The sequence below is a fragment of the Bombina bombina genome, chromosome 6 (genome assembly GCF_027579735.1).
Source record: "Bombina bombina isolate aBomBom1 chromosome 6, aBomBom1.pri, whole genome shotgun sequence".
Lineage (NCBI taxonomy): Eukaryota > Metazoa > Chordata > Amphibia > Anura > Bombinatoridae > Bombina > Bombina bombina.
The window spans coordinates 874,148,969-874,161,871 of NC_069504.1; the positions used below are offsets into that span (position 1 = coordinate 874,148,969).

The 12,903-nt window shown below is 36.6% G+C and overlaps 1 protein-coding gene across 1 annotated transcript in view; it reads right to left on the bottom strand.

Moving 5' to 3' along the window:
* Nucleotides 1–4,609: 4,609 nt before the first annotated feature.
* LOC128664756 (rho guanine nucleotide exchange factor 15-like) overlaps nucleotides 4,610–12,903 on the bottom strand; it is a 243,905-nt gene continuing 235,611 nt past the window's right edge. The window contains exons 12-15 of the mRNA XM_053719564.1: nucleotides 11,526–11,672; nucleotides 10,917–11,002; nucleotides 8,971–9,075; nucleotides 4,610–7,533 (exon numbers count right to left, since the gene is read on the bottom strand). Coding sequence (XP_053575539.1) covers nucleotides 7,346–7,533; nucleotides 8,971–9,075; nucleotides 10,917–11,002; nucleotides 11,526–11,672 — 526 coding nt within the window. The 3' untranslated portion in view covers nucleotides 4,610–7,345. The remainder of the gene's footprint in view (nucleotides 7,534–8,970; nucleotides 9,076–10,916; nucleotides 11,003–11,525; nucleotides 11,673–12,903) is intronic.

A 12,903-nucleotide genomic window follows, 5' to 3' on the forward strand; every position in this document is an offset into this window, starting at 1 on the left:
GTTGCTCTGAAGTATACCAGCTCTCCAGCGTCTTCCACAACCTCTTTGCCATTCTTTGGATGGCAAAGCGTGGAACTGAAATGCTAATTGCACTACTCCTAATACATTTGAATTGATGGAACAGCATTGCCCAACTGGCAGCTAGATGGACACATCTAGTTAGCCAATCACAAAAGACAAAATGTATGCAGGCACCAATCACCAGCTAGCTCCCACTAGTGTAGGATATGTGCGTATTCATTTTCAACAATGGATACCAACAGAACACTTTTGAAAATAGAAGTGATTTTAAAAGTGTCTTAAAACTGCATGCTCTGATTCTTGCAGGTTTCATTTTGACTTTCCTATCCCTATAAAGGGACATTCCAGCCCTATTTGCATTTGAATTCTAATAGAATTATATTTTTATTGGATTATCAAAACCATTTCTAGAAAAGCTGTGGGAGCTTTTTTTGTGCACAGGCACATGGAGCCAGTATTGCAAAGACTGACTGAATTTACATGATACTAGCCATCCTATTGGTGCACAGAGCATATATAGATATTTTCCATGTGCTTGTGAACAGTAAAAGCTCTCATACACAGTGATTTCAAAAATGCTTCTAGTAAAAAAAAGAGTTTATACAAGTACCTTGTTCGAAACGCTTCCATTCCTAATTGAAATGTGTTCATATAAAATAATGTATTTCTTTAAATAAAGCACCATCGTTTAAGGGTACAATTCTTTGTGCAATCATTTATTTGTTTGTAAAACAAATGCAGAATCTGGCGGCAGCATTCGGCTATTTTAAACACTGGATTTATCTGTGTGAGAGCGCATCATACAAAGATATTTGAGTGCTGTACTTTCATACAAATAAATCCAGCACAAAAATAGACTAATGCTGCTGCCTGCAGCCATATTCATCATTCGTTTCACAAATGAACGATTGCACATGCCTAGCATATGTACTGTATATATTTAACCGTTTCTCTATAATTAAACTGACACAAAACCCACATTTTTTCTTTCATGATTCAAATAGAGTCACAGATTCAAATTCCAGCAGGGCCGACTCAGCCCTTCATCCTTCCGATAAAATACCATTAAATTAAAGAGTACCATTTAATTGGGTAATAATAACATTACTATTCAGCTGCCGATTTGGTTAATTCCGAGAGCGAGCTCTGAAAAAGCGTTTTGAGTCCCACTGGGAGAAAGGCGCTATATAAATACTAGTTATTATTGTTATATTATTATAAATAGAGCATGTAATTTTAAGCAACGTTCTAATTTACTCCTATAATACGTTTTTCTTTATTGTCTTGCTATCTTTATTTGAAAAAGCAGGAATGTAAGCTTAGGAGCTGGCCCATTTTTAGATCAGCACCTAGGTAGACTTGCTGATTGGTGGCTATATTTAGTCACCAATCAACAGGAACTACCCAGGTGCTGAACCAAAAATGGACCGGTGTTCTATCTGATTTTCATTCCGCGTTCGATTTTCATACCCTCTAACTGAGCATGCTCAGTATGAGGTAATTGCATTTTACAGCTGACTCAAAGGAATGTGTGGAATGCAATTAGACATGCGCAGAGCTACTGGTAGCAAATTCTGAAGGGAGAGACATTTACCTCTTAAAAAGGCAACTCAACCCCACACATGCTCAGTAGAAGCAGAGGGGATTCTGTCCGATATTCATACCCCTCAAACTGTTTGGAGTGCTCTAGATGTTTTAGTATGTGACACACTCTTTACTAAAAACATCCAGAGCACAGACTCCAAAAAGTGTCTCAAATACTGAAACATCCAGAGCACAGACCCCAAACAGTATGTCACATACTGAAACATCCAGAGCAGAGACTCTAAAGAGTGTGTCACATACTAAAACATGCAGAGCAGAGACTCCAGTGTGTCAAATACTGAAACATCCAGAGCACAGACCCCAAACAGTGTGTCACATACTGAAACATTCAAAGCACAGACGCCAAATAGTGTGCCATATACTGAAACATCCAAAGCACAGACCCCTAACAGCGTGTCACATGCTGAAACATCCAGAGCAGAGACTCCAAAGTGTGTGTCACATACTAAAATATCCAGAGCAGAGACTCCAAAGTGTGTGTCACATACTGAAAAATCCAGAGCAGAGACCCCAAACTGTGCGTCGCATACGGAAACATGCAGAGCGGAGACTTCAGTGTGTCATATACTGAAACATTGAGCGCACAGACCCCAAACAGTGTATCCCATACTGAAACATCAAGCGCACAGACCCCAAGCAGTGTGTCACATACTGGAACATCCAGAGCACAGACTCCAAATAGTATTTCATATACTGAAACATCCAGAGCAGACACCAAATAGTGTGCCACATGCTGAAACATTCAGAGCACAGGCGCCAAATAGTGTGCCACATACTAAAACATCCAAAGCACAGACGCCAAATAGTGTGCCACATACTGAAACATCCAGAGCAGAGACTCCAGTCCGTCACATACTGAAACATCCAGAGCACAGACCCCAAACAGTGTGTCACATACTGAAACATCCAGAGCAGAGACTCCAAAGAGTGTCACATAGTGAAACATGCAGAGCACATTACCCATATAGTGTGTCTCATAATGAAACGTGAGCAATAACATCCACCCCACCTGCCCCTTTAAGACACTGGGTAATCAGTTAAAATTTCCCCAACTGCCCCTTTAAGATATCAGTAAAAAAAAAAAAAACAGCTATCCCTTTAAGACACGCAGTTTGAGGGCATATAATTATATGAATATCTGATAAAATCCTCCCTACCTGCACCTTTAAGAATAAAACACTTGTTTAATGGATATGAAACCTATGGCTCTCATGCATGGGCAGTTTGAGGGGTATGAATATCGGACAGAATCCCCTCTGCTTCTACTGAGCATGTGTGGGGTTGAGTTGCCTTTTTAAGCTGTAAATGTCTCTCCCTTCAGAATTTGCTACCAGTAGCTCTGCACATGTCTAATTACATTCCACACATTCCTTTCAGTCAGCTGTGGAATGCAATTACCTCATACTGAGCATGCTCAGAGTGTATGAAAATTGGACGGGGAATGAAAATCAGATAGAACACCGGTCCATTTTTTGTTCAGCACCTGTTGATTGGTGACTAAATGTAGCCACCAATCAGCAAGTCTAACCCAAGTGCTGAACCAAAAAATGGGCCGGTGTAATGTCGAAATCTGCGACCCGACGGAATGTGCGACCGTCGCCTCACCACATTCCTGAGCACATGTGACTGGTTGACCATCAATCACCTGCTAGAGACACCTCCTTCCAGATTTCGACACTACACCACGTGACGGGTCGCAGAAACAGACGGAAAAGCTGAGCCTGTCAAATTTTGCAGCCTTCACCGAAGCGCCGCTGTTCCACAGCTTGCCATGCCTTCGTAAATTTATTAGCCGTCCTGGGAAGCCAATACTAATATGGTAATGCCTACGAAAGTTAAAAATAGGTTGAAACTTTGACAAGCGCCTGCTCCATTTCATTCTTTCTCCATTATATTTTTACTATCACGTGCTGTATATATTTTTTTAAATTTACCCGTTATCTGTATGTTTTCATAAATGATGCAAGATGTTACCGTTTTTTTTTTTTAACCGACTTCAGCAGTGGAAAATATACAGCTAAAAGGTAAATTTAAAGGGATACTGACCCCAAATTTTTTCTTTCATGATTCAGATAGAGCATGCAATTTTAAGCAACTTTCTAATTTACTCCTATTATCAATTTTTCTTTGTTCTCATGTTATCTTGATTTGAAAAAGCAGTAATGCAAGGTTAGGAGCCGGCCCATTTTTAGTTCAGAACCTGGGTAGTACTTGCTGATTGGTTTGCTACATTTAGCCACAAATCAGCGGCGCTTCGGTGAAGGCTGCAAAATCTGACGTGCTCAGCTGTTCCGTCTGATTCTGTGACCCGTCACGTGGTGTAGTGTCGAAATCTGGAAGGTGTCTCTAGCAGGTGATTGGTGGTCAACCAGTCACGTGTGCGCTCAGAAATGTGGTTGCACATTCCATCGGGTCGCAGATTTCGACACACTGGCTCCTATGCTTACATAAGTTACATTCCTGCCTTTTTAAAGGACCAGCCAACACATTAGATTTGCATAATCAACAAATGCAAGATAACAAGACAATGCAATATCACTTAGTCTGAACTTCAAATAAGTAGTAGATATTTTTATAACAAATTTCAAAGTTATGTATATTTCCACTCCCCTTGTACCATGTGATCGCAATCAGCCAATCACAAATGCATATACATATAGTCCGTGAATTCTTGCACATGCTCAGTAGGATCTGGTGACTCAAAAATTGTAAATATAAAAGACTGTGCACATTTTTTTTAATGGAAGTAAATTGTAAAGTTGTTTAAAATTACATGCTGTATCTGAATCATGAAAACCTGAGTGTCCCTTTAAATAAAGATAGCAAGCAAACAAAGACATATTTATAAATAGCAGTAAAATAGAATGTTGCTTAAAATTGCATGCTCTATCTGAATCATAAACAAAGAAATTTGGGTTTTGAATCCCTTTAATAATAAAAAAAAAAAAAAAATTTTTTTTTTTAGAAATGAAACAATAAAACCTTTTTTTGTTGAAATATTCCAGTTTTATTTTCTTTTAGTATTTTCTCTCCGTGACTCCCTGGAATTTATAAACATACTGAACCCTATGAACAAAACTACAATTTTAATACGGTTGCAAAATTAGCAGAACCACTCATAATTAGCAGCATAACTGAATTGGTACAATTTATATATAGCCTGTTCAGATGATGAATACCTTTAAGTTCATTTATAACCTGCACGGCAAACAGCTCTCTCCCTTAAAACTGTTAAAATGTGGTTGTAATCTTTTTCAGTTAAAAATAAAACACATTTTTTTTCTTAAAATAACAAGGGTTTTCTTTAAAAAAAAATATAAAAAATATTGGAGATGACCATGTAGTATGTGTCCATATAGGAAAACATTGAAAGGAAAAAAATGTGAGGTAATAGTGGATAGACAAATATTGTGCATTATACCACTGAGTATAAATAGGAATAGTTAGAACTATAGGGAGAGATTATAAAGAGTACTGCAAAGCTATTTGTAGGAGACGGGTGAACGGCTTGGCACATTCGTTAAAAATAATTAACGTTGGCCGCATTCATTTACAAACATTCCACATTAGTTTTTAGAAAATGTTACTTTTACATTTATTGAAAGTAAGATTTAAATATTTCAATATAATTACAGTATTCAAATAATGACTCTCATAAACTTAGTTTATAGGAATCAATATTTAAATAAAAATAGTGTAATGTTACATTCGATATTCATTTGAATTACAGAACAAATGTAAAAAAGGTAAAATGATTGTTTTACCATTGAAAAGTACAAATTCTAACATTCACCCATTTCTGGTTGTTTGGACAAAGTGTTTAGTGAAATTCCAGTGAGCTTCAAACATATGACATAACACAATTTACACAAAAGACAAAAAATGTTTCCTTCACGCCATTGAACAATTTACAATCATATCATACTTTTTGTTTTCACAACATTTACAACATTTCAGAATCTATAAAATAACTCACTGAATTACACAGGCAATAACATTGCTGTAGGCAACACAGGTTAAAAAAAAAAAAGAATTCCAGCAAGAAAACCAGAAAGTTAATTCCCATGAATGTAAATTTACCCCTTTAAACATGGCTGTCCATGAACTGGAAAAGCACAAGATCAGGGTTATGCTTCACTTAATTTATTGAAAGGTTAATCCATTACAGTCCAAGAATAATTTCCCAGAACTCTGGAAGCTTCGGGATTCATAGGAAGATTGAGGAGGTGCCACTGTGTTTGGGGGTCTGCTCACTTATAATTCCTATACATGACTTGGGCCGATTAGTTGAAGCTTTTAAATAAAGTTTTTGTCCTCAGCTTGAGTCATAACGATTTTGTCTAGGGCCACAGCAGACATATATTATCTTAAGAAAAGCTCCTGAGTTCATTTGATAACCTACAATCCAATTTCCAAGAAAGCAAGCTGCAGTAGCTTACACTGCTGTGTTGTAAACATGTTCCAGATGGTTTTGACAGCATTCATTACAAATATTTTGCTGTGAATTTTATAAAAAGAATGTATGCTAAATGCCAGCAGTATCTTAGGGTTCATCATCTCTTATTCTCCAAGTTCTTGAATTTGAAGCAGATTATGGCAGTGAATTAACTTGTTAAAATGAATATAATGGTTTACGGATGATCCTTCTGGTTTAAAGTACATGTAATTTCTCTTGTGCTTTCCTTGGTTGGATAATATCCTGAATCGGAAACAATTTAACAATGCTTTTCTCATTCAAAACAGATTAGACTATGGATTTCTAGCAACTACACTGGAATGCAGCGTTATTTCAAATACTGGATGGTGTATACGGCTCTTTATCTTACAATTTGATCGATCTTTCTTTAGGGAACTTGGTCCTCTATGTGCTTACATATTACCCAGTCTGTGAACTTGTAAGTAGGAATGAGCACATTCAAGTTTTGACATTTAAATCTTTATATAGAGCAAAGGCTAACATTAGAAGGTAGTGTTGAAATATTCCATTTGAATATTTATTCCCACAGAACACTGGTTTTTCAAACCTGTCTTTAGGCCTCCCTAACAGGCCAGATTTTGAGGATATCTGAACTGGAGTACATGTGAAATAAACCGCTGATTAGCGTAAACAGTTATTAACCTGCTCTTATCCAAGGTAATCCTGAAAATCTGGCCTGTTGGGGAGTCCTGAGGCCAGGTTTGAAAACCAACGTCGTAGACATATCTATGAGAATCAACATTTGAATGTTAATATTTTATTTACAAATTGTGGAATAAATATTTTGGCCAAAAAAAATATTTGGATGTTCTCCAAACATTCAGCATTTTCTAATACAGAATGTGCAGAAACATCTGACCATCCCTACTTGACAGCTCATAGTAGCAAATTTATATTAAAACGGCAAGTTCAACCAAAACGTTTGCTAGTTCAATCCACTGCTGGACCCTAATGTGCTCATATTTAATATTAGCATCTCAACATTCCTGGCATAAAAGCATCTTCCCATGGTTTTTTTAACTACAAGTTTGTTCTTCTAAAGGGTATGCTCCAAAAGTACTTTCAAATTGTTTAGTAAATTTGATTTCCAGCTTGTATATAGCATTGTTCCCTTTGTTATATAATGCACGTTTGATCCTCAGCCTGCAGCCATGTGTGTAACACTGTCATTTGGTAAAATAGACGCTTCTAGAGAGCCTGCTTGTTCATTGCATAAAATGATAAGATCCATTGTCTGTGAGCTCAGGCTGAGCTGGACTTTTTCTTGTGTTCCACCACTTTGGACAGCTGAATCTGCCGGGCGGCTTGCAGTACTCTGTGCCGCTCACGGAGATTTCTCCTTCTTACATGCTCATTTGTTATCTCCTGCACATAACGAGAAGGGAACCAGCCCTTTCTCCCATCCGCAAGTCGGATCCCCTCGTACCATCCTGAAAAAAAGAAACTAACTTTAGATCTGTTTAAAGGGACAGTATACCATAGAATTGTTATTGTTTTAAAAGATAGATGATCCCTTTATTACCCATTCCCCAGTTTTGCATAACCAACACAGTTATATTAATATACTTTTTACCTCTGTGATTACCTTGTATCTAGGAACCTTCTTCCAGCCCCCTGATCACGACTGTGACTGTTTATTATCTATCGTCTTAAATGTAGCATTGTTTTGTGCTAAATCTTAAATAAACCCCTTTGCCTGAACACAGTGTTATCTATATGGCCCACGTGTACTTTCTGTCTCTTTGTGTTGAAAAGAGATTTAAAAAGCATGTGATAAGAGGCAGCCCTCAAAGGCTTAGAAATTAGCATATGAGTCTACCTATGTTTAGTTTAAACTATGAATACCAAGCGAAAAAAGTAAATGTGATGATAAAAGTAAATTGGAAAGTTGATTAAAATTAAAAGTCCTATCTGAGTAATGAAAGTTTAATTTATACTAGACTGTCCCTTTAAGACATTTCTACAGTTTGAAAATGGCTCTAAGTTGGGAGGAGTCCCGTTCCTATTAAAACCTTCCTAATATATTTTAAAGTTCGTTTTTGGGTTATGTACTTATTTTTTAGAATTACTTTTAAATTTTCTCATCTAAGCATCCAAGCAGTCAACACCACTGCCCTATTACACTTCAAACCTTATTCCCATGTACATCCCAACAGACTCCTCTGGTCCTCACAGACATACATCTTACAATACCTCTCCAAAACTACTCACACTTAGAAGTGGGTTCCTCCCTAAACATACAAGTACATCCGGAACACTGTGCCATATTTAGTGTCTATCCTTACCAAAAAAAACCCTCTATTTTTAGGACATTTGGCCAGTTTTGATACAGATTAACATTAACAAATAAATTAAATGCTATTTTACCATTTCCTAGCATTCCTTAATATTCCTCTTCCTGAAACCTTGTGTAACCCCCCACCCTTTAATTGATACAAATTCTTTAAAAAAATAAAAATAATAAAAGATATTTTTAGCACTCCCCTAATCAGTACTGCAAAACCTACTGGCGCTTTATAGACAAAATATAATAATAGTTTGTGCACATTTATAACAAACAGTAACATCACCAATTGCAAATCTTTTCAAAGAAAAATAAATGTAAGAAACATTCTAAAAACAGACACTAGGCTACCATGGTTAAAAAACTAAAATAAAATTATATATAGAACAGAAATGACAATCAAGAACATAGTATTTGAACTGATAATCTCACAATGCACATTCATTGCAATAAACATAGTGACATTTAATTTAAAAAGAAAAAGCATTAGGTACTGTGTACAGAAAAATCAATCATCATCAGGAATGCTATCTATATTCATTTTAATTCAGGCCAAAGGGACCAGCTCAACGTGAGCACTTACCCTCCGATGTTTTCCTTAACACATTAATGATGTCAGCCGGCTCTAAACTTAACTCATCAGTCTGTGCCGCTGTATAGAAATCCACACACTGCACTTGAGGACAGTCTGAGGGGACACAAGATTAAAAAAAATACTATTTGTTTTTATACATTTTTTTGCATTCTATTTAAATTTCAGATCTATACTTTTTGTTTGTTTTTCCTGTGAAACCAGCAATTATGATCAACCACCATGGAGCATGAGTAATTTGATTCTTGCCCAACATTTGGGCCATATTACAAGTGGACTGCAAATAAAGCATTATGTCCCGGAGTGGGTCTTACATTAGGCTTTTAGTTTAGGGGTTCTTACAGTTAGGATGCTAATGGTGGAGATTGTCAGTGGGGGTCTGGCAGGTTTTTTGCGTTGAGCTGTGGAAGTTAGGGTGTTCATATTTTGGGGGTTGTGGCAGTTAAGGGGTTATTAGCACTTAGGGAACTTTACAGTTGGACAAATTAATTATGCTTAATAGGGGGGGGGGGGGGCATTAGGTGGTTAGTGGCGTTGTAATAAGGTTATGGCAGTTTAGGGGAGTATTGGGGCAGGGATAGGTTGACTAGTTGTGGAGGGTACTGTTACAACTAGCAGGAATAGTTTACACTAGCTTATAAAAAGCAATATTTAAGAGTTGAGCAGTTTTAATATCAAGGTAAATTTGCCTAACACAGTAAATCAGCATGACCCATTAAAATAATTTATTTGCACAGCCACTTAACCAGCTTTGTTTATGTATTATCATTTGTTGAGCGCCAACAGATTCTGCATTAAACAAACTAGGTTTCTTGTAAACACACTGTACAATCTTATCCTTTATAGTCTGTGCATGTGGCAAAAGAGCAGAGAAAACAGAATAATAAATAGAATATAAAATTCACTCCGAGCCTTTGGTGGAACAAGTTTGCATTGGCTTTACTTTTAGATGTATTGATCACACACATATATATATATATATATATATATATATATATATATATATATCTCAATATAATAGTATATTACATATAATATACATATAAATGCTCCCTCAATCTTCTTTGGAACACCAGCCTGTAACTTTTAATAAAGGGACACTAATGTCAAAATTAAATTTTCCTGATACAGACAGAATATTCCAATTAAAAAAAACAAAAAAAACTTTCCAATTTACTTTCATTATCAAAATTGTCCACAGTTTTTTCATATGCACACTTTGAGCCCCAGCTCCTACTGAGCATGTGCAAGAGTTCACAGCGTATACATATGAGTCTGTGATTTGCTAATGGCCGTCACATGATACAGGAGGCACAGAATGGAAAAAAATTTAAAATTGCCAGAAATATATATATACAGCTCATTTTAAATTCAGGGTTAAGTGGTGTTGGATTGTCTTTTTTTTTATGCATTTATTGATTATGCAAATTCTACAGTATTTAATGGTCCTTTAAGAAGTTTGTAAGAATATGAGATCAGATTGTGACTGAAGCAAGATTTAATCAGTATTTAACTATTAGTGCACTGAAAAAGGTCAAAGATTGTTGTTTAAAGCATCTTTGCACCACACCAGCTTGTGTCGCAATTTAAAGGCAACTTAGGCAATGTATATATATATATATATATATATATATATATATATATATATATATATATATATATATATATATATATATATATATATATATACCGCCAGTTTTTTTTACCTTTTTATTATTCAAGACGGGGAACCATCAAATTACACCACAATGTGATGTCACATAGTGAACCCTAAATCTGTATAATTTCACGTAAGGAAGAGCTATGATCACAGTATAAACACCTGCTCTCCACCAATATCTGTCACACAATAACATTTTTGTGGAATGCAGAGAGCAACAGTGCCAACATAATGAATAAACATTTTCACTGGACCAAAACAATGGGATTATATTTACCCCAGTCCTCGTATATAGTTTCATTGCTAGACAGATCATCATCATTTTGACTGGGAAAAGCAGCTACCCACCGATGAAGGTCAGATCTAGAGGACAAATGTCACAACGTTAGCTAGCTGTAGTGTCAGGTGGTGAAGGAAGACTCATACCTCACTTCAACCTGCAAAAGACACTGACCACTCCTCCCTGCATCACACTCACTCACCAGGAAGGGGAGGGAACATTTCAGGAAGTTTATTAGCAACAACAGGGGCCACATATGTTCATTCAAAATAAATTTAAAGTTTTATAAAAGTCAACATTCAAATGATGTACATGAACCTTTAAAAAAATAAAAATAATCTCTTTAGAAAAATGGGCAAATGTAATGTTCCATCTATCGACTTAAACATCAAGGGAAATATAATTTTAAACACACTTCTACATATGAAGAATGGACACGATGGTCAGGTTTGTGAGCCTGCAGGCAGCAACACAATAAGTGCGTGTGAACAAAATGATTCATAAATCTCTTCTGCCTGTGCCAACCTGCTGAACTGAAACACAAATAGGTCTTTGTTTGCCAGGGAGAGGATCCTAGTCCCTTGTCTGTGTCTATGGCAAACTTACTGTGTAGGAGCCTTAAAGAGACGATCAGAGGTTTTCCCTTGGTGATTCTCCAGTAACGTCAGAAAGAAACTGTTATCAATGGTTGGACAAGATTGGAGCTGAACAAGAGAGCGGTGAGCGTAATCCAGAACTATGTATCTGTCTGAACTAGAGAAAGAGAAGACAGGTTAAAAGGGAAACTAAACACAAGTTTATTAACCTACTAAACACTAAGGGCTAGATTACAAGTGGAGCGCTATTTATCTCGACTCCACTAGAAGTAGGCTTTTTGAGCACATCAGGTAGCGCAACAATCTACTTGTGCGTTAACACGACACAAAAATATGAATATTTCACATTCCAATGTTCTTCACATAGAATGTTCTATTTATTCATAATTAAATATTTCTACATAAATCTGATGGTATTTTTGTACAATATATATATATATATATATATATATATATTTAAAAATACTTAGAACATTGGAATGGGATATATTTACAGTAAATACACACTAACACTTTATTATATATGAATATTGCATAAATATGCTTTTACATGTTCATCTACTTGACTGTAAAAGGCTCCAATGTCTTCATATATATGTACACATATGTTATTATGTGTATATATGTCTGTAAAATACATATATACACATAAAAAACATAATTTATGCTTACCTGATAAATTCCTTTCTCCTGTAGTGTGATCAGTCCACGGGTCATCATTACTTCTGGGATATTACTCCTCCCCAACAGGAAGTGCAAGAGGATTCACCCAGCAGAGCTGCCATATAGCTCCTCCCCTCTACGTCACTCCCAGTCATTCGACCAAGGACCAACGAGAAAGGAGAAGCCAAAGGGTGTAGTGGTGACTGGAGTATAATTTAAAAAATATTTACCTGCCGTAAAAAACAGGGCGGGCCGTGGACTGATCACACTACAGGAGAAAGGAATTTATCAGGTAAGCATAAATTATGTTTTCTCCTGTTAAGTGTGATCAGTCCACGGGTCATCATTACTTCTGGGATACCAATACCAAAGCAAAAGTACACGGATGACGGGAGGGATAGGCAGGCTCTTTATACAGAAGGAACCACTGCCTGAAGGACCTTTCTCCCAAAAATAGCCTCCGAGGAAGCAAAAGTGTCAAATTTGTAAAATTTGGAAAAAGTATGAAGCGAAGAACAAGTTGCAGCCTTGCAAATCTGTTCAACAGAGGCCTCATTCTTAAAGGCCCAAGTGGAAGCCACAGCTCTAGTGGAATGAGCTGTAATTCTTTCAGGAGGCTGCTGTCCAGCAGTCTCATAAGCTAAACGAATTATGCTACGAAGCCAAAAAGAAAGAGAGGTAGCAGAAGCCTTTTGACCTCTCCTCTGACCAGAGTAAACGACAAA